Raw genomic sequence first — 22029 nt, 5'->3', positions numbered from 1 at the left:
ATTTTTGCAGAGAAATAGATTGGTTATATTAACTCATATAACAGTTAGGTGTAACAATAATGGAAAAAGAACATACTGAGGCTTACTGCCACCTTCACCAGTGAAAAAGAGCTAGGCTAAGAAACAGAAAAAGTGGACAGTGGAGAACTGGAAAAGCATTGTCTTCATTACCTTGGGGCCTCTGTGCACATTTTGGCATTGTTCCTGTCTTTTTTTGAGGGGAGATTTTGTTTGGGTTTAATTTTGTATTTAATTGTAGTTGCTGTGCTGAATTAATCTTTACCATGCTGCTCTTGGTCACTCATGATATTATAACAGGTTTTTGCAATATTTTTTAAAGTTATTATCCTGACATATTTCAGTCCCCAGGCTGTGGTTTTGGTTTGGTACAGGGTAAAAAAAAGTCATTTATGAACAAGAAGGTTATCCTACAAAATGTTACATGATTTCAGTTTTACCTGTGAGGAGTGAAATGTAAGTTTTTTTTACACTTCTTAGGAATTTATACAGTATAGTATGTTTATAGTCTTGTTGTTTTCCTTTTATTAATATGTATTTTCCTTCTTGTATTTCGTTATCCTTTTGTATGATCTCATATGATGCCTTAAAATAACAATTCATAATTAAGATTTTAGAATGGATGCCATTTTCTGCTCACATTCCCAGCTTTATTTAAGCTGTATTTGTAGCCCTGTTTTTTTGACTGTGGGTTTTGTATTCTTTACCTCTGCAGAGAGTGAAGGAGATTGCCCTTCCCATTTAGTAGTGATGTGCCGAGGACGTATTTTTACCTTTGATACTATGCATGAGGGACATCTGCTCAGCCCCCCAGAACTTCGCAGGTATGCTTCAAAATCTTACACATAGTAGACATCAATAATCCCTGAATAGTAAAGTAACTTAAGGTTAATTTAAATGTGTACTATATATAAATAATACACAGGCATTCATGTTAATAAGGAGCCGGACAATAATTAGAAACATAATGTGTAAAATCTTTTATTAATCATTTTAAAACAGCACAAAAGCTGTGGCTATAGCCATATAAATAATTAAAATGGAAATGGTGTAAATAAAAAAGTCAGAATACATCCCTTTGTGAGAGTGTTTTCAACTCTCCTTTACAGTTCAGAGCACAGGCATACTTGAAAAAAATCAAAGCAGAAAAGATAATAGTATGAGTTTATGAATAGCCTGATATGAAAGAAATGAGTTAAATTTAAACTATGAATAAATACTAAACACGATGGCGCAGTGGTAGCGCTCCTGCCTGACAGTAAGCAGACGTGGGTTCGCTTCCCAGGTCCTCCCTGCGTGGAGTTTGCATGTTCTCCCCCGTGTCTGCGTGGGTTTCCTCCGGGTGCTCCGGTTTCCTCCCACAGTCCAAAGACATGCAGGTTAGGTGAATTGGCGATTCTAAATTGTCCTTAGTGTGTCCTTGGTATGTGTGTGTGCCCTGTGGTGGGCTGGCGCAATGCCCAGGGTTTGTTTCCTGCCTTGCACCCTCTGTTGGCTGGGTTTGGCTCCAGCAGACCCCCGTGATCCTGTAGTTAGGATATAGCGGGTTAGATAATGGATGGATGGATAAATACTAAAATGTTTAAACATTTTACCTACCTAAACAGCAGACTGATAAGATTCTTGGCCTTTGCAGTCCATAGCTAACTCACTGAAAACTGGGAGTCTGAGAATCAGGCCAACATGCAGGCACTGTTAAGTTGGCTGCTCTCAAGTAGATTCATTGTGGAAATGTCATATTCCATAGTCACAGAAAGGGCAATTTTGTGGCTGCTGAGCGTTCAGCTTTTCTAAATGACATTGAAGATTTGGATCTGTGCCGTCTCTGACTGAAACAAGGTATTGTCAATAGCTGGAAGAAGTATATTTGATTTAACAGAAGTACAATTATTGGAATCTTGAAATGTTCAAAATGCCAGTGGAGGTCTTCGGACTTTATTACGCTGGGTGCAATATTAAGATGCACTGGATTAGGTAGCTTTCAACTTGTTAAATCAAGCAAAACTACTGTATATACTCGCGTTTAAGTTCTCCCGCAGATAAGTCAGGACTTGATTTTAACATACAATTTCCGGTATTTTATAATGTCGGTTGTATACGTCGAATGCGGGAAATTTTACACTGTTGGTCCAAGAGATTACGATATGCTAACGTCCACCTGAGAGAGTAACCATGGAGCACACTGCCATTTTTCTATGTATTGTTCCTACGTGACCACACGGTAATACCCGAACTATTCCAAAGCGACGTTTGCACTGTTTTGTGATTTTTGTATCTCGCACCCTCATACACCTTTATTGGAAGAACATGGATGGAGCAATTGATTAGAAGAAAATATGAAGATGGCTTTAAATTAAAAGTCATTGAAGTGATGAAAGAAATTGGTAACTGCGCTGCTGTAACAAAATTTGATGTGTCTGAGAAACTGGTGCGAGATTGGAGGAAGCAAGAAGATGTAAACAAAAAAAAATTAAGTATATATATTTTTGAGCGGGTGTATAATTCGGGGTTTGATTTTATGATTGATTTTTTAACTTATACATAAGTTTATATGGTAGATAGAATTTTTGATTTTCATTTTCAGCTTTCTGGACAATGTGCTTAGAGAGAACTATTTTCGCTAGCTATCTGTGTAGCATGGTAAACATGTTTTTGTCTGAAGATAGCACTGTTTTGTAGTTTTGTCTCTTATGGCTCCCATCACCAGTGGATATTAAATGTTTCATTTTCTGTTTTATGATATGAATGTATAAAAGGGGCCAATTAAATTTTAATAACAGGCCACTTTGACTCAAATTGAGTATTACCGGTCTGGCCATACAGGGTCACAAGACAAGTTTACATTCCTTGTTCTAAAGGTGTCATGTATGAATAAGTGTGTTTATAAAGATAGTATTTGTGATTATTGACAAGTTCTGAAAGAAAGTAACTCTTCAAAGAAAATAGCCCAGGAAGTCTGTACAAATTATGGTACATATTCCTGTTTACATGTGAAAAGTGTCTTGAAAAGTATTCAGACCTATGACCATATTTGTAATATTGCTGTATAAAATATAACAAAGTGTTACTTTTTGGTGATGTTTATTATTAAAAAGCTCAGAAATTATTTTTAAGATGACCTCATCAAATCCATTTTGTTGACATAAATAAAAACAATTGGTCTCCACAACTGAATCATTAAAATAACATCCAACACCTTCTGGATAAAAAAACCTCTAGGTAAAAGATCGGTATTTGGGTTGTGAATCCAAAGGACTGCTGTGAAAATGATGAATAAAGAGAATTGCAACAAAAAGATAAATACAAATACATAAAGTAGAGAAAGTGTGCCAAACAATTTCCAAGTGTTTGGTCTCCCCAATGGGCTTTCCTGGTTCATTTATTAAGAAGAGGATCTGCATCAAACCATCCAGACACTGCATGGGAAAGGTTGTCCCTAAAAACTTCCCATGCGAACAAGGAGACTTGTGAGAGAAACCACCAAGAAGTCAACAATCCCAGTTCAGTAGCTATGACTAGAGTAAAGGTGCAGCAGTCAACCATATCAGGGGCCCTGAATAACACTGACCTATAGAGGAGGGTTTCACAAAAAAATTAATTATTCAAACAGAACCATTTAAAAAACATGTCTGGAGTTTGACAAAAAGACCCAGTTGCGATGTGACAAAATAAACTATGGATAGATGAGTCCAAGATAGTTACACACTCTTACACAATTTAACATTTCCCAGACCTCTTACAGTAAAGTATGGTGATATTATGTTGTGGGGATGTTTTCATTAAGCAAGGATTGGGCATCTTGTTACAGTAATATGAAGAATGAAGGATCTGTTTAAGTCTGCTGACAGAACTAAAGCTTAGGAGAAAGTTTGTCTTTTAACAGGAGATTGGACCCAAGCACAAAGCCAAAATAACTCTGGAGTAGTTCATGGACAAAAAGATGAATGTCATACAATGGCCTAGTCAGAGCCCCGATCTCCCTTTAACTGAGAATCTGTGGCACTATTGGAAAACTGCAGTGCAGAAGTGTGGTCTGACTAAACACAAAAACCTGAGTCAAATCGGAGCAATAGAATATTAGAAAATTGTGATAAAAACAGGTCATTTAGCCCAACAAACCTGTTCATCCAGTTCATCTAGATTGTCCAAAATGATATAATGCCAAGATTTGAAAGTACTCAAAAAGTACTGTTCGACATGACCATACATGTGCAAATGATTCTTGAAATGCACGAAGAAAAACGTTTTCACATTTGTACAAAATCTTCCTTTAACAAGCTTCCAACCACAGCCCCGATGTTCTTGTTGTAGAGTTTATTTTAAAAATAACAACTGGGATCTATCAAACTAACTCCTTTCCTCATTTTAAACACTTAGGTCAATAGGACTCCTCTCAATCTCTGTTTGCTTAAACTGATCATGTTCGGCTCATTCAGTCTTTCCTAATCGCTTATACGTCATAGTCCACCAGGTGAGGCCTCACTAATGTATCGTATAACATAAGCACAACCTGCCTTGATATGTACTCCACACATCGTGATAAATAACCTAACATCCTATTAGCTTACTTGATCACTTCTGTACACTGTTATGGCATAGATAGTTATGAGTTCGCTATGAATATAAGGTCATTCTCATAAGAGATGCTTTCAAGTTTTAGACCTCCCATTGAGTAGTAAGATCTGTCTGGAAGAATTGCTCTATAAAATATTTATATATGTACAGATTGAATACTTATGCAGAGTGCATTTCCTTTTTTTTTAAGTTTTTTTTTTAATAAAGCAACATCGTATTAAAAAGTAATTTTGAGTTCCAGTGCATTGAAATAAAAGTATCAAAGAGAAAAAAGTAGGATTTGTTATTCAGCAAAATTAGAGATCTGATTAAGGACCAGGCTCTTGTCATGTACGTAATATAGAAGATCAAATATAGAAACATTATCAAAACTGAACCAAACAAATCATCATCTTAAAACATACTGTTAAGAAAATAAGATACTTTTGGAACAGTGCTGTTCTGTAGTACACTTACAGAAGGTGGCACAACATTGATCTTCTTATATAATATAGCCAACCAGCACGCCGCATAATCAGGCCGGTTTTTTAATAATTTTTAAGCACAGGGAGAAAATTAACATTTGAAAAATCGGTAATGTAATAAATCAGCAAAAAAAGCAACATTGTAACAATGCACGGAACGAACCAACACACAATTGTCCGTGCAGCGCTCAGTAGGAGAGGAGAAGGACGTCCACTCGCTCCCTCCGTCATGGTAGTCTGCTGATTTCTCGTCCAGTATGCACTGCCTGCACATGTGCCCACCTCCAACTCGTCACTCGAGTCGTTGTCGTCTTTGTACAATCCAGATGCACCTGTGACTCACGTAGACTTTTTGGCTGCCTTTCTATATATAATCCACCAAGACACCCGACCACGGTAGCAGCGAGGTGGGAGGGTGGTGTGTACAAAGTGCAGGAGCATCTAAGAAGACGCATGTTTGTTGCAGATGCGAATTGCTGTATGTAGCGTGTAAAACAGTTTGCTATGGTGCACGTGGCCGTGCGTTGTAACCGAAAACTCGGTTTTTAAAGACTGCTCACTTCATTGTGTATACGACTGTAGGTGAATGAAAAGATTCAACCCTGGAGAGGGCAACATACAATACAGCATTTTACACGCTGTATATAGCGTTTTACATGCTGCATACAGCGATTCACATTCGCGACAAATTGTTTTACACGCTGCATACAGCGATTTACATCCGTGACAAACATGCCTCTTCTTAGATAGTCCTGTCGCGTCCACCCTCATTCTCGAAGCATACACACCGCCTGGTCATGTGGTGCCTCTGTGTGAACCGGTCAGGCACAGAGAAGGTCAGCTGCCAAGAGAGCATCTTGACTGTTGCAGGGCCTGCATTGGTGAAGCAGGTGAGACGGTAATGAAACAGAGGCACAGGGCTTATTGGTTTTTAAAGACTGCCTCCTTCATTGTGTTTTAACCAATGCACGGAACGAACCAACACACAATCGTCCATGCGGCGCTCAGGCGCGGAGGGTGGAACGGGAGGAGAGGAGAAGGACGTCCACTCGCTCCCTCCGTCATGCTAGTCTGCTGATTTCTCGTTCAGTATACACTGCCTGCTCATGTGCCCACCTCCAACTCGTCACTCAAGTCGTTGTTGTCTTTGCACAGTCCAGATGCACCCGTAACTCACGTAGACTTTTCATTGCTCTATGCGGTTTTGGCTGCCTTTCTATATATAATCCACCAAGATACCCGACCACGGTGGTAGCGAGGTGGGAGGGGGGTGTGTACAAAGTGCAGGAGCATCTAAGAAGACACATGTTTGTCGCAGATGCGAATTGCTGTATGTAGCATGTAAAACAGTTTGCTATGGTGCACGTGGTCGTGCGTCGTAACCGAAAACTCGTTTTTTAAATACTGCTCACTTCATTGTGTTTTAACCTCAGTTATAAAGGAATGTTTTAAGGATCCCATGGGATACCCCTCGCAAACAGTTTTACACGCTGCATATGGCGATTCACCTCCACGAGAAACATGCCTCTATGAACAGTCAACGTGGGTCAGAGCTGCATGTGACCTCTACGACAGACGAATATAAATGGCGCCGGTTTTTCTGTGTCGTGCGTCCGAGTTGGTGGGCGTGGCTCTGTGAGTTGTCGTCGTATCCAATGGTCTTGGAGTTGGTGGGCGTGGCTCCTTCCTGCGTGCGCCATAGGTGTCTCACTTGTCGGCGGCTTAGTCCACTCCCCTTCCGGCGTGCTTTCCATGGTTGTCTTGCCTTAGTGAATTATATATATAGATGTGACCGTGGCTGTCTGTTTGACTGTCCTGGATTTTAAATCACCTGTAGCTCACAAACCATTTGACTTATTGATTTGTAGTATAATAATAAGTTAAACACTTTAATGTGCAGAACTGAAAAGTCCCAGCAACACAAAGAACACGTAGTCTACCATGTGAACCTGGCTGGAGTGAATAAAAATTTACAGCCCATCAATTGTAAATACAATTATAAGTACTTGAAACATACATCGCTGAATTTCAGTCAGATTGTAATGACGTAAGACTTATTTTGTTGTGTATACACACTGCAGTCCTAGATATTTAACAGAATAAAAAACCATTCTGTAAAATGTTGCCTATATTACTAAAAAATCCACAATACCTTGTTGTCCAAAAACTAGTCTGCCACTTAATCACCACCTTTGGGGACTGTGCCAACAGCAATTGTCAAATCTCAACACCTTCTGTACTTGCACTCATCAGCAAGATCCAAAAGTAGTTTTATTTCTTTATATAGGTTGTTAGTGCCCCATCATGTGCAGGAAGAAGCCATTCTTTTCCAGGAGGGAATTCAGATTTCAGGAATGGAATTATCAAGTCACCATACTCTGTAATCTCAGACCATCAGCTGCACTCGATATCCTATGCAGAAAAATAATGAAGAGCAAGGGAGACAGGAAACCTTGATGAACTCATATTGCCACTTTGAATTTTTGACAAAAAAGTGGTTACCACTTTTCTTTAACAAGATGCCTAAGAGTAGGCAGTTGTAAGCCTTTTTCATATCTTTAAAACCCTATAAACCTAATGTACAAACTCTTAGTCGACTGTTCCAGGACTCAATTGTTTCTCCAGAATTCAAAGTTGATTTGCACAGAGATTGCTTTCCAACACCTTGGCATATGCTTTTCTTGACAAATTAATTCTCTGTAATAGGAAAAGACCCTCTGGCCCCCTTTCTAAACAGTTGCCAAGTCAGTACCTTTTTTTACCTGCATGTCCAAAACAACCATCCTCAGATCATGTTAAGACAATTACAAGGTCAGTTGCTTAGCCTTGTCACAAGGCATTCTGGTACCCAGAACACTTTCCTCCCATGCAGAGTTGCTTGTTGCATTTCATTCATGCAGACCTGTAATGGAGTATGACATGTTTGAAGATGAAATAATGAATGAATAAAGAAAATAAAACATCCTCCCACATAAATATATTGCACTACTATGTACCATATAGTAATATGTCTGATTTTTAGCTGATGTTTCTCACATGTTATTAATTTTCATATATTATATCACATCAGAGATATCTCAGAAGACTTCACTGAACTAGCTTGGTCCAACTTTACTTCAGTTTGTTTCCTCTCACAATTACAGATTGTCTTCTCATTGTGTCTTCTTATTACAACAGTCTGAGCTTCATGTTAATAGACAAAACTGTCTCCAGCACTAGGGTGAGAAACATTTAAGGGAAAGTGAATACTCCAGTTTACAAGCACAAAAATAAGACAGCTGTTATACATTTGACCTTTCTCCAAGGACTGTGAATAATGAAATGTCTACTGAACTGTAAAAAATTGGGATACAACTACTTAGTACTATTGATGGGTCTTTAATAGAGAGGGGGGAAATAGAGACATCTTCTTATGGCACAGTAGGATAGCAGGTGCTGTAGTGCCACTTAGGAGCATCTCGACCATTTACTAAATATTTCTGTGAAACTGAGCAAGTCGATCAACCTGCATGTCTCCATCTCATGTTAAAGTACTATACGTGTATACTATAAATGTGCTGTTTTTTATGCGTGAAATGGTTGGGGATGAATCCTATGAACCCTAACACAATGGAGACTATATTTGATGAACTCTTCCATTAATCATTCCAAATATTTTGACATTTTAAGGTAAGTAATTTGTTTCTATTTTAGTACTTAAATAGCTTAGGGTGGCGCAGTGCTGCCTTGCAGTAAAGAAACCTGGGTTTGTTTCCAAGGTCCTCCTAGCATGTTTACATGTTTTTCCCATGTCGTTGTGGTCCAGTTTCCTCCCACGATCTAAAGTTTTACAGGTTAGGTGGATTGGCAATACTAAATTGGCCCAGGTGTGTGTGTGTGTGTGTTTGTGTTAGCCCTGCAATTGAATGGCACCCTGTTCAGGGTTTGTTCCTGCCTAGCACTCAATGCTAGCTGGGGTGGGCTCCAGCACCCCCTTGCGACCGTGTTCCACACTAAGTAGGTTAGACAATGACTTGAAAAGCTTGTCATAGACTTTATACACGTACATTTGTACAAACTAAAAGTCTAAACTACTTGGAATCTTACAGTTTTACTGTTATCTTAATAGGCAACTTGCATACATCCGACAGAGGTGTGACAGTGGGCCCCGTGGAGTAGGAGTTCCTGCCCTGACTACAGAGGAGCGCACTCGATGGGCAAAGGTTAGTGAGACTGCCACTAGATATGTTGATAATGAGATGTGGAGCTCTCACTTCAAAAGCGCTGCTTCCCGTGACTGCACAGACATAAGTAGATAATAAACACGATGGAAACAAGATAAATGTGAATTTTTACAATTTTAAGAGTGATTGGAGCAGAATATTATATGGAGCCAGTTCCTTCTTAAACAATAAAAAGTTCATGTCCCTCATGATTAGCCCTAATTTTGCATTTCACATATTTATAAAATCGTTCTTTACTTGTGGATTTCATTTATTTTTTTTTGTATGTGTTAGACCCGTGAATACCTCATTGAACTTGACCCAAAGAACCTCTCCATTCTGGAGACTATTCAAAGTGCCTTATTTATTCTTTCTCTGGATGATGAGAGTCCATATGCCACACCGGAAAATTATTCTCAGGTGAGTATATTTGATATATAACAGTTTTGTCTTTATTTATAGAGTGTTATATTTATTGTACATTTTAATTTTGAGTTTAATAATGATTTGCTGCTTGCTGTCATTTTTAGTTTAGTTTCCACATGGATCCCTAGTGTTGTGATAGCAGAATTTGTTACTTGGAGTAAATCATTCTAAGACCTCTGCTTCCAAAGATAAGCTTGATGGTTTAGCTCAAATTAAACATGGTGTTCCACAAAAACATTCTTTATAGAGAAATAGGACATGTCTTTTCTAAATAGTGTCAGTATTGCCTTGAAAATGTGACTGTTCTCTTGTCTTTTTTCTCATTACAGATTATTTCAGCCTGCCTAACCGGTGATCCAACGATCCGCTGGGGGGACAAATCATACAATATGCTTAGTTTTGCGAATGGTACTTTTGGATCAAACTGTGATGTAAGTTTTCAGTTTTGCATTGTTGCTGTTACAACCACTTGTACTGATACAGCTGTGAAAAATGTCCACTACGACCTCTGCCAACAGCATTTCACATGTGAGCTACTGCATTATGTAATTGGCTAGGAAAAATTTCTGGAATGTGGCACTCGTGATGCATCATTTACTAGTGATACAATTGCTTTATTTGATCTCTCTGCGTACAATTTTAAATCCATTGAACAGGGAATTTTTACAGCCACTCGGTCAATTGCTATGGTTATTTTGGAAAATGTTTTGAAGTGTGTGTGCTGACTTTATTCAGTTTATATACTTCATAAAAAAGTTATATTTTATACTTAGATTTGTTGTCATAGTTTGAAAGATGCTTACTTTTTAGAAGCCTCTTAATTGGAAATATAATAAGGAATTACCAACCTAAAGAAATTAAGGATGTAAATTTTGTTTATGTGTACACAGTGTTGCTGCTAAAAGCATAATGTAGTTTCTTTACAAACCTCACCATGAATTTCACTCTTTCACTTACTACTTTTCAAGAAGAAATTTAGCGCCATAGCAGTTAAATAACATAGTGGCATAAATAAATATCTTCTGTCTTAGTAGTTAGGGTTTGATCCTATTACGCAATTGTATTTCTTTTACCATGTATAATTATTTTTTTAAACAAAATAGTAAACAAATAAGCATTTTAAAATGAACAACATGAGCACTATATAGATTTTTGTTCTTAAAGTTAAATTGTGTTTACTACATTGAAAATTGACTATAACAAAGTCAATAAAATTGAAAACTTAATGAAGCAGAATTATAACAATGGGCCTGATAATTAGGCAGCAAAATTTGATTATTAAAAACAAATAATAGTTTCAAACTTTGTTTTTTATAAATTGTGCTTTGTGCGGGAGATTTTTCACTGTTTTTAAAACCTTCACTCTCTTATTAAGACTTTGTAACTGCAGCACACCACAAAATAACACAATATTCCTCAAACAATCCGAATAGCTGAATCTGTGTGTTAATCATCTACTTCACATGTCTCATCATCTACTTCACATGTCTCATGTAATCGAACAGACAGTTTTCTGAGAATTACCTGAAGTGCACTTTATTTAAATTAACACTTTATTTGTTAAATGTTATCCGAATGATGTATGGAATGTTGATCAATGTTGTATCGTGTAATTATTAATATCTTTTTGTTTTGCAGCATTCACCATATGATGCTATGGTTCTTGTAACCATGTGCCACTACATAGATCAAAATATAGTAGCAACTGAAGGGAGATGGAAGGTGAAGTATGAAACAATTATGTGGTTTGTTTATAATTTCTACGTATCAACCTAATTTCTCTCACTCATGCATACCAGGGCTCAGAAGTTATTCGAAATATCGACCAACCAGAAGAGCTTATCTTCACAGTGGATCAGAAAGTCCTTTTTGATATTGACTTAGCCAAAAAGCAATATACTGAGCAGGTAAGTTCGATGTATTCAAATCAACGTTTTGCATAGGACTCTTCACTGAGTGCAGGCGCAGAGTGCTATGACAAGTTCTCAGGTAAAATGTAAATATTGACTTTACCTTTTAGATATTACATAATGAGTACACAAAAGAGTCCATTTTTTTTAAACAGACTGGATATCAAAGTAGTTTGAAGCTCATTGACGTAAATGGAGCCCAGCAATATCCGTTCACAAATAAACTGCTGAACTATTTTATGGTATACATTTTAAACCAGTGTAGACCTTTCAAGGTGGTTATCTGTGTGACAGAAACAGTGTATATTGTACAAGGAGAATTAAAAAGAGAAGGAATCAAACAAAAGTATATATCTTTGCTTTAGATATGGTACTCTAGTTAAGGGATCCAGGCTCACTATTGTAAATCTAAAGGAAGAATTTTACAGGATCCCTGGATTCAAATTCGCTTGAATAAGAATATACTTTTCTCGGTCAACTCTCTTGCACATCATACTAAACTAGATTACTTTTACATGTTAGCCTTAGATCAGTTAAGACATTTATGATATATGGTCACAGGGAAATGTAATGATCTGTTTAAAATTAAATTTTGTAAAATGACTGAAATCCTCAAACAAGATGTTAAATGGTAGTCATCTCTTCAGCTTAAATAGTGAATATTACCCAAATGAATATCTTTTAAAATGTTGGATTTCTATTTTTGGTTATGTATTCAAATATTTATTAAAAAGTTAGATTTAATTGCAATTTTTTTTTTCATTTTGAATGGTTAGAGCCACACATTAAAATTATATGTGAAGGACAAGGAAATTGAACGGCAATATCAAACATTGATGGTGATGAAGATGATGATATACTTTATTCATCCCTCAGGGGAAATTGTCTTATTGCATGGCCTTTTTGGGTTTAGAGCACAGGGTCATCCTTTGTGCAGTGCTCCGGAGCAAGTTTTCAAGTTAAGGGCCTTGCTCAAGTGCCCAAATGACTAGGATCCCTTCTGGCAGTAATGGGAATTAAACCACAGTGCCACCACTCCTCGCATTTGGGGTTTCTTTACCAGCCACCGCCATCAAATAGTCCAGATGTTCGGTGGTGACATGCACTCTCAGCTAGTTTGTCCTTTTGTCAGCTCATGCACACCACCATGTCCACGCCTCACTATGCTCACCTGGGGTCAGAGGTTACCCATATACTACTCTTACTACTAGTATCAGCTCTGTGAGCTAACTCAAGGCCAAAGTCCACATCCAAAAGTCACAAGCGGCTGTGCATTGTGACCGATGGACTGTAGCAGTGAGAAGAAACTTCCAAAATGCTCTCAAAATTCTGTGTTTGCACCCTGCCCCACCAAACCCACCGACACTCCTCTCTTACGCCAGTTTCTCCAGGTAGCGCAGAGGTGTCATTCCTGCCTCACAGCACCAAGGTTTGCACAAGTTTTACATGTACATTTTTTCCTTTATTATTTCATTACCATATCTTTAGCAAGAGTGACTTATGATTCATTAGAAAAGTCAATAATTAGTTTATGGCACTTCGGTCCTCTCTGTCACACACTGCTGTATTCATTTTCAAAGTATTTTTTTTAACATGCTGCGGAAACTGTGACATGCACATATGTAATATTGTGTAATCAGTTCGCTTCAGAATTTTAGTTATTTGTACAAAGTACAATGAAACTCTAAGGGCTCATTTATACTTCACGCGACGCGACGCGACGCATGCTGCAGCGGACGCACCTGCTATGCAAACGTTGAATTGTTTATACTTGCGCGCGTACTTTACGTAAATCTGGAGGAGTACACCAGGTGGCAGTGTGAGATATTATCACGGTGAGAACATGTTTGGCTTCTCTGTGTTGTGAATTGCCTAAAACACCTATTAAATTCCGATAACACCTTACCGCAATATCTTTGAAAAGGATGTTTATTGACTAAATCCATCAATCCAGGGATGTGTCCATTCCAACAAGCATTGGGCACGACTGAGAAACAATCCCTGGACGAGGTCTCCGCTCATCGCAAGGTGAATACAAGCACACATACACTAGCGTCATTTTAGCGGCACCAAATCCCCAAATCTGCTTATCTTTGGAAGGAAACCGGAGCACAGTGTGGAATACAAGCAGGAAATACCAGCAACGTAACTCCCTGCGAGACAGCAGTGCTATTGCTCCGCCACCGTGTCACCCCATGTGTGTAATTATTAACAGTATTCATTATTTAAATGAAATTATATGTAAAATGTAACATACACACTTTAGATTCATACTTGATATCACTTTCATGATGAAATGCATTAAAGATTCTAAATGTGCAGAGAGTTGGAATATCATACATTTAATTTGTTCTGTGTGGTGATCTTTTGCTGCTTGCCGCAGCTGTCAGGTCCAAGAAGCTCGTAGCGATTAAAAACTGGGATGACGTTTACGGAGGTCTGCTTTAATGATAAAGTAAACAACGAGGTTAAAGTGGACAATTCGAGATTAAAGCCGAAATTTCCACTTTAATCACAAAATACACGTTTTCACCGTGTCCTTTATTTTTTTCTCAGTGGTTCAAATATAACGCTATACATTATGTTGCTGTTGTTAAGTTGCACTGTTAAGTTAACTGCTGAAGAAACAGAACTGTTGAAGGAAAAGTAAGATTAATGATGGCGCTTGTGATCAGACAAGCAAAGAGGAAATATATTCTTACCTAGAAAAATAGTTCCAAGAATTTATATCACAAGAATTTCTCATAAATGCAGAAGGCATGTTTTCTTAAATTGAAATCTTTTCATTCAGGTAAGGATCATGGTACTCTTCATCCCAATTGTAAGCTGTGGAAGAAATAAACTGGAAATAAAGAAAGACATTTTGTCCTCAACTAGGACCTCTTAATCAATATAAATAAATAATAATAAACCTGAAGAACCAGGCAGGAGGAAGCTTATTCATTGCGTCTTTAATTTCTCTTAATGAAGAGGGATATACTCCGTCACAGTGGTCACAGATAAAAAAATAGAGGCTCATACTTATTGATGATTGAATTTAAATACCAGTGGCTGAATTAATCTTGACATTTACTCTGATTGGTTAAAAGACGTGAGATGTTTTCAGCAGAGAGCATAATCAGCTTACATAACCCAAAATAAAAGTCTCATTCTACTGCATTCTTGTTCTTCTCTATATTTCTTAAGTTCAGCTCTTACCCTTGTGTGTACATGACCACTGTCAAGTCTGATTGGGTCTATTAAGGACCATGACATCAGCCAACATTCTGTTTGTTAACTTAACCGCTTCAGCTCTCTCTTCATGCTGTTCTGTAAAACAAATGCTACAGTATGTATTTCTTTTAATGTACACTGCACTCCAAAACACTTTATTTGCAAACTGTGCTTCCTCTATAACTAACTAAAATTTTTCTCACAAATGTGCAAGAAAGTATGTTTAGGAGTTTTAAAAAACGCTTCACTTTAGAACACAGTTTTAAGTAGCAAATTAATAAATGCCATGCTTGTGAAGAAATTACTTTACCTGGAAAAATTTTGAGCTTATCCTTTAAACTGTTCACACACTTTTATGTTTAGGTGTTACCAGTCGTTATCACTCATCCTCTCATTTAAACAGTAGAAACTTTGATTGGTAATTGTTCCAAACACAGTTAGTAATTTTGCCATTATTTAATTTCGGACATGACATTTTTTTAGAGGAGAATTATTATGTACTTTTTTTGCTCATTTTGAAAATCTTTCTTAAGCTGTGCTCAGCTTGTAAGGTAGTACAGTATGATTGTATCTCTTACAGGGTCAAGACCTGCAGATAGCATCCTATGCTTTTACTGATTTTGGCAAAGCTGCAGTTAAACAGAGGAAGTTTCACCCTGACACGTTTTTCCAGCTGGCATTACAACTTGCTTATTACCGGTACCATGGACAGTAAGTCAGGAATTTAAGCACTTCAGCTATTTTGGTAGTACTTTACTTGTTTAATGTTAATTAGAATTGTAGAATTGAAAGAGTGTTGATTCCTCTTTAATTTTATTTTGTTTTTGTTCTTCTAAGTCCTGGCTGTTGCTATGAGACTGCAACCACTCGCCGTTTTTACCACGGCCGCACAGAGACAATGAGACCATGTACTGTGGAATCGGTAACCTGGTGCAAATCGATGTTAAATCCAAATATCAGTGTAAGTCTCAGATACCTTTTTAACAGCAAAATAGTAATAGAAATGTTATTATAATGATGATCACATGCTAAAAACTTGGCTATCCCTAGTTTTACAGATACACATACTTGAGAGTTTTCACAAATTAGTTAGAATGAAGGTTTGTTTGCAAGTTTACAATATTAACTAACTATGTGAAAAATGCCTGGCAATTGAATGGGTTCTGCATGTCTGTCTAAGCTAGGATAGGAAATTATTCAGACTGGTTTCTCCTAGACACAGTATTGTTCACCAGTATCATATGTAAGTATGTATCTCAGATGTAAGTGGAAGTGCTTTTCTACAATCAATCAAAGAGGAGCTCTGAGCTGTTTCTGTTGGTAATAAATGGAAATAGCAGTGAAAGTTGAAATGAATAATTTGGAAATTGTGCATGGGACACAATTTTGATTAAGCACTGTGATACCCAGACTTGAACAGCCGCTCTAACTCTGGCACAAACAGCAGGACACAGGTTTGGTCCACACAGCACACACGGTTTATCTACAGTTAGGGAGTGCTTTTCTCTGTTCCCCACAGCACAGTACACATAGCACAGCTCAGTCCCTTCTCTCTCCAGCCAGTCCTTCCCCTCCACTCCTCCTTTCCAAGCTTCATCCACTTCCTCCCGACCCAAGCCATTGAGTGGCGGTGACTGGGTCCTTTTATAGGGCACCCAAAAGGAGTCCAGGTGCCCAACGTGCTTCTTCCGGCAGCAGTTCCAGGTGTGGCAGAAGTGCTGCCAAATAGGGCCCTGCAAGTGTCCAGGCGCCCCCTGGTGGTTGTCTTGGGCCCCAGCAGGGTTGAGCTTCCATGCTCATGATCTGTGGCCCCATTGGAACCCAAGGGAGCTGCCCTCTGCTGGTCCGGGGGAGAAACGGTCCTAAAAATACTCTCTACCCCGGTCCTTCCATGGTTGGGGCGTCCGCCACAGAACCTGTTGGAAACAGTAATGAATACAGTTGTATTCAAATCTACTTCATATTTGATCCGGTTAATTTTTCAGGTTGTCATCTAATGTTTTATTTCCTAATTTTTCAGGTTGTCATTAAATGTTTTTTATTTCCTTCTTAAATGTGTCTTTGTGAGTTGAGGATATTGTTCAGAAATTAATTTTGCATGGAAACTGATAGCAATACACAAACCACCTACCAATTTTCTTCTAGACAAAAACAAAGACAATTTGACATCGGTGACCACAGAAAATGTGTGCAGTTCCCAGGATTCTCTCCCTCTACTTGGCACTGTCTTATGTGTATGTTATTGACCTTGCAAATTGATGGGTGATCTTAATACGTGCAAAAATAAACCCAACTAAACACTTGCCCACTAATGCCCTGGTTTATGTGTGTGAAGTTGACTATTGTAATGTTTTATGTAAATTGATTTTATTGCAGAATATCCAAGGCTTTGTTTTTTATGCCTGGAGTGTTTGGTCTTTTAATGAGTTTGTGCATATGTTCAGCAGCAGAGTTATGTAGTGTCTTCCTTGTGCAGTCGAGGACCTTGTAATGGATAGAAGTTAGCGCATGTTAAAACATAGCGTGAGGGCCCAGTATTATGAGCATAGATTGTTGTTCCTAAACAAATGAGTAGCACTGCAAACCTTCATCAAGTTATACTACAGTAGCTCTTGAATTAATTAATTCAACTACTGACACCATTGTGTGACCATGAACAGGTCACTTGACCTGCCTGTACTCCAATTTCAGAACCAAAAAAAAATGTCACCAAGTGTATTATAAAAGTTTTAAGTCACCTTGGATAAAGGCGTCAGCCAAATAAGTAAAAGTAATTGTAATTTAACTATTGCCTTGGACAGGCATTCACTGTACACGGATCCCTTTCCATTTTAAATAAATGCAAATGTGAAACTCCATTTTTCAGAGAAAGATGACATATGATTCAGCCTTTAAACAAGACATCAGAGTAATGTTCACATTTACAAATGTAATTACAAATGTAAAATTGATTAAAACCCAAATACACTACACGATGGCTTTAAGAGTTAGACCAGAATGTTGAGTTGCAATTAAAATATAGGTATTTATCATTTGTTTATTAATCAGAATCAATTGCTCTCTGTCTTTTGTTTATTGGTCCTGAAATTAATGTATGTCTATTTTTTTTCTCTTTTTAGACAGAAAAGAAGAGAAAGCTGTTACTTGTTGCAGCTGAAAAGCACAACAAATTAATGAACGAGTGCCAGAATGGCAGAGGTACTTATTAAATGTTTCTTTAATGCTTTACTGAGGAGAAATTCAAATATATTTAAATCTAAAAACAATTTCAGGTTACAAATTTTAAAGAAAAACCTAACTTAAAGTTTGAAGAGTGAAGTGAAAAGTGCAGTTTACTGAATCAACAGCTACACCAGAAAGGAAAAAAAATGTCAAGCGTAGAGGTTTTTATGTCAGCACCGACACAGTGTCTCACTAAGTGTAATCTTTGGTGCTTCACATTTTTTCCATATGTTGTATGGGATCCTATGAAGAAAATATGTCATATGGATAGAAGCTTACATTTTTCATTTCCAAATCCAGTAAGTACGATAATGTCAAGTATAGAATAGTATCCATCCATCCAGCCATCCATCCATCCATTATCCAACCCGCTATATCCTAACTACAGGGTCATGGGTGTCTGCTGGAGCCAATCCCAGCCAACACAGGGCGCAAGGCAGGAAACAAACCTCAGGCAGGGCGCCAGCCTACCACAGATAAATAGTATCAGTTTTCTTAATCTACTTATTTCAGTACAGGATGTTAGAGAGGTCAGTAGCACTAAGCACTAGTAACGAGTCAGAGAGTTACAGATTGATCGCCAGTTATGTATCAATGAAAATGCTTTGAATACCACTAAGAAAATTCCAGAAAAGACTATTTTTCTTGTGTAAATATAAAAACATTAGTATGAACTTCCACGTTCTTGATATGTTTAACTTCTCTGTTTTGCAGAGCATTCTTTCTTTTAGCTTAATCTTTGGCAACATGCCTGCCTAAGACAAAGTCAAACTCAAACTCCAGCGGCTGATTAAAGCAGTGTGTTGGGTCATTGGGGTGAAACAAAAATCAGTGGACCTGGTCAATAACAAATCTTTAGCAATCCCACACACCTACTACATTGTAAATTTAATTTTAGCTCTAGTGCCATTAAACAGATTCTTACAATTTTGAATAAAAACTTCCAGATATAAGAAATCATTTGCACCCTCAGCAGTCAGGCTGTTAAATAAGAACAGGTAACTGAAATCCATCCATCACTGACAATGCAGATTCATATAAGCCGCTATATACATGAGTGTAAAGTTTTGGTTTTTTTATATATGTATGCATGGTTGTGTTCACACACACACACACACATATAATATATCTATAGATATATAGTGGCCAATTTCCTTGCCCAGCCAGGACACCTATTCTTTATATGGTCCAGGGGAAAAAGCATGGACTGAACAGTACCTCCCCCGGAATGCTAGATGGCCTCAGATTCCCGCAGGGCTCCATGGGAGATGGAGTTCGGTACAACCCAGTTGAGATCCTGCGTGCTGCAGTTTTTCCTGAGCCTGTGTGGGCAGCTGTTTCTCCACACCTGGAGGTACAGCCGGAAATAGGTTGTCAAATACCTGAAGCACTTTTGGGTGGGCTATAAAAGGTGCCGACAGCTACCACTTCGTGAGTCGGGAGGAGGGAGATGAAGCTTGATGGAGAGTAGTGGTGGAGAAAAGAGAAGAAGAATTGTATGGTACTGTGCTTGTGGAACTGTGTGTACTTATGGGAACGGAGAAGACATTGCCCACAAGGGAAGAAGAAAAATAAAACATTTATTTGTTGTATTAGTGTGCCTCCGGTGTCTGTCTGTGTCGGGTTGAGCGCTGGATGCATATCGTATATCATTGAGGAGTTTTATTTAATACGTAATACGTGCTCTGATTGGGTAGCTTCTCAGCCATTCGCCAATAGCGTTCCTTGTATGAAATCAACTGGTCAAACCAACTGAGGCAGTATGTGCCATAAATTAAAAGACCCATTGTCTGCAGAAATCCGCGAACCAGTGAAAAATCTGTGATATATATTTAGATATGCTTACATTTAAAAGCCGCAAAAGTCGAAGCGCGATATAGCGAGTGATAACTGTACAGTGCATCTGGAAAGTATTCACAGCGCATCACTCTTTCTACATTTTGTTATGTTACAGCCTTATTCCAAAATGGATTAAATTAATTTTTTTCCTCAGAATTCTACACACAACACCCCATAATGACAATGTGAAAAAAGTCTACTTGAGGTTTTTGCAAATGTATTAAAATAAAAAAACAGAAATCTCATGTACATAAGTATTCACAGCCTTTGCTCAATACTTTGTCGATGCACCTTTGGCAGCAATTACAGCCTCAAGTCTTTTTGAATATGATGCCACAAGCTTGGCACACCTATCTTTGGCCAGTTTCGCCCATTCCTCTTTGCAGCACCTCTCAAGCTCCATCAGGTTGGATGGGAAGTGTCGGTGCACAGCCATTTTAAGATCTCTCCAGAGATGTTCAATCGGATTCAAGTCTGGGCTCTAGCTGGGCCACTCCTTTGATATCTTGGCTATGTGCTTAGGGTCGTTGTCCTGTTGAAAGATGAACCGTCGCCCCAGTCTGAGGTCAAGAGCGCTCTGGAGCAGGTTTTCATCCAGGATGTCTCTGTACATTGCTGCAGTCATCCTTCCCTTTATCCTGACTAGTCTCCCAGTTCCTGCCGCTGATAAACATCCCCACAGCATGATGCTGCCACCACCATGCTTCACTGTAGGGATGGTATTGGCCTGGTGATGAGTGGTGCCTGGTTTCCTCCAAACGTGACGCCTGGCATCCAGACCAAAGAGTTCAATCTTTGTCTCATCAGACCAGAGAATTTTGTTTCTCGTGGTCTGAGAGTCCTTCAGGTGCCTTTTGGCAAACTCCAGGCGGGCTGCCATGTGCCTTTTACTAAGGTGTGGCTTCCGTCTGGCCGCTGTACCATACAGGCTTGATTGGTGGATTGCTGCAGAGATGGTTGTCCTTCTGGAAGGTTCTCCTCTCTCCACAGAGGACCTCTGGAGCTCTGACAGAGTGACCATCGGGTTCTTGGTCACCTCCCTGACTAAGGCCCTTCTCCCCCAATCGCTCAGTTTAGATGGCCGGCCAGCTCTAGGAAGAGTCCAGGTGGTTTCGAACTTCTTCCACTTACAGATGATGGAGGCCACTGTGCTCATTGGGACCTTCAAAGCAGCAGAAATTTTTCTGTAACCTTCCCCAGATTTGTGCCTCGAGACAATCCTGTCTCAGAGGTCTACAGACAATTCCTTTGACTTCATGCTTGGTTTTGTGCTCTGACATGAACTGACAACTGTGGGACCTTATATAGACAGGTGTGTGCCTTTCCAAATCATGTCCAATCAACTGAATTTACCACAGGTGGACTCCAATTAAGCTGCAGAAACATCTCAAGGATGATCAGGAAAAACAGGATGCACCTGAGCTCAATTTGGAGCTTCATGGCAAAGGCTGTGAATACTTATGTACATGTGCTTTCTCAATTTTTTTATTTTTAATAAATTTACAAAAATCTCAAGTAAACTTTTTCATGTCATTATGGGGTGTTGTGTGTAGAATTCTGAGGAAAAAAATGAAGTTAATCCATTTTGGAATAAGGCTGTAACATAACAAAATGTGGAAAGAGTGATGCGCTGTGAATACTTTCTGGATGCACTGTATAGTTACTTATACTCCCTCCTTGTCTTTTTATATTTAAATTTTATCTCTATGTACATCTGATACACAGCCCTGTTGAATTTCCCTATATGGGATAATGAAGTTAAAGTCGAGTTGATATGAAAATGTCAGTCCATCACAGACTGCATATAAAGTGTGCACTCCCACTTAATCAGCCTGCAGAATCAATTTTATATCACCATTTAAAATAACTCCTACATGGAAATGTGAACAAGTGCATTTTTATTTTGTAAAGCATAAGCAGAATGATATCCTCCTTTAAAAATATCATGTTTTTTTTTTTTGTTTTGTTTTTTTCAGGTTTTGATCGGCATCTCCTTGGTTTGCTACTAATTGCAAAAGAAGACGGGCTTCCAACTCCTGACCTATACAGTGACACAGCCTTTACAAAAAGGTAGGTTTTTCAAGTTACTTGTTATTTGACGTGATCACAGAACTTGATAGCAATATGATTTTGTAAAGTAAACTATTTTTTTTTTAATTT

The 22029-nt window shown here is 38.4% G+C and overlaps 1 protein-coding gene across 1 annotated transcript in view; it reads left to right on the top strand.

Moving 5' to 3' along the window:
- The window catches only part of crot (carnitine O-octanoyltransferase), a 57464-nt gene that overhangs the window by 23125 nt on the left and 12310 nt on the right, over positions 1-22029 (top strand). The window contains exons 6-15 of the mRNA XM_039736498.1: positions 734-842; positions 9166-9259; positions 9554-9679; positions 10015-10116; positions 11324-11407; positions 11485-11592; positions 15389-15519; positions 15646-15769; positions 17928-18006; positions 21846-21939. Coding sequence (XP_039592432.1) covers positions 734-842; positions 9166-9259; positions 9554-9679; positions 10015-10116; positions 11324-11407; positions 11485-11592; positions 15389-15519; positions 15646-15769; positions 17928-18006; positions 21846-21939 — 1051 coding nt within the window. The remainder of the gene's footprint in view (positions 1-733; positions 843-9165; positions 9260-9553; positions 9680-10014; positions 10117-11323; positions 11408-11484; positions 11593-15388; positions 15520-15645; positions 15770-17927; positions 18007-21845; positions 21940-22029) is intronic.

The sequence above is a fragment of the Polypterus senegalus genome, chromosome 15 (assembly GCF_016835505.1).
Source record: "Polypterus senegalus isolate Bchr_013 chromosome 15, ASM1683550v1, whole genome shotgun sequence".
In the NCBI taxonomy this organism is placed as follows: domain Eukaryota; kingdom Metazoa; phylum Chordata; class Cladistia; order Polypteriformes; family Polypteridae; genus Polypterus; species Polypterus senegalus.
The sequence above is the reverse complement of the archived record's forward strand: the minus strand, read 5'-3'. Positions and strand labels throughout refer to the sequence as shown.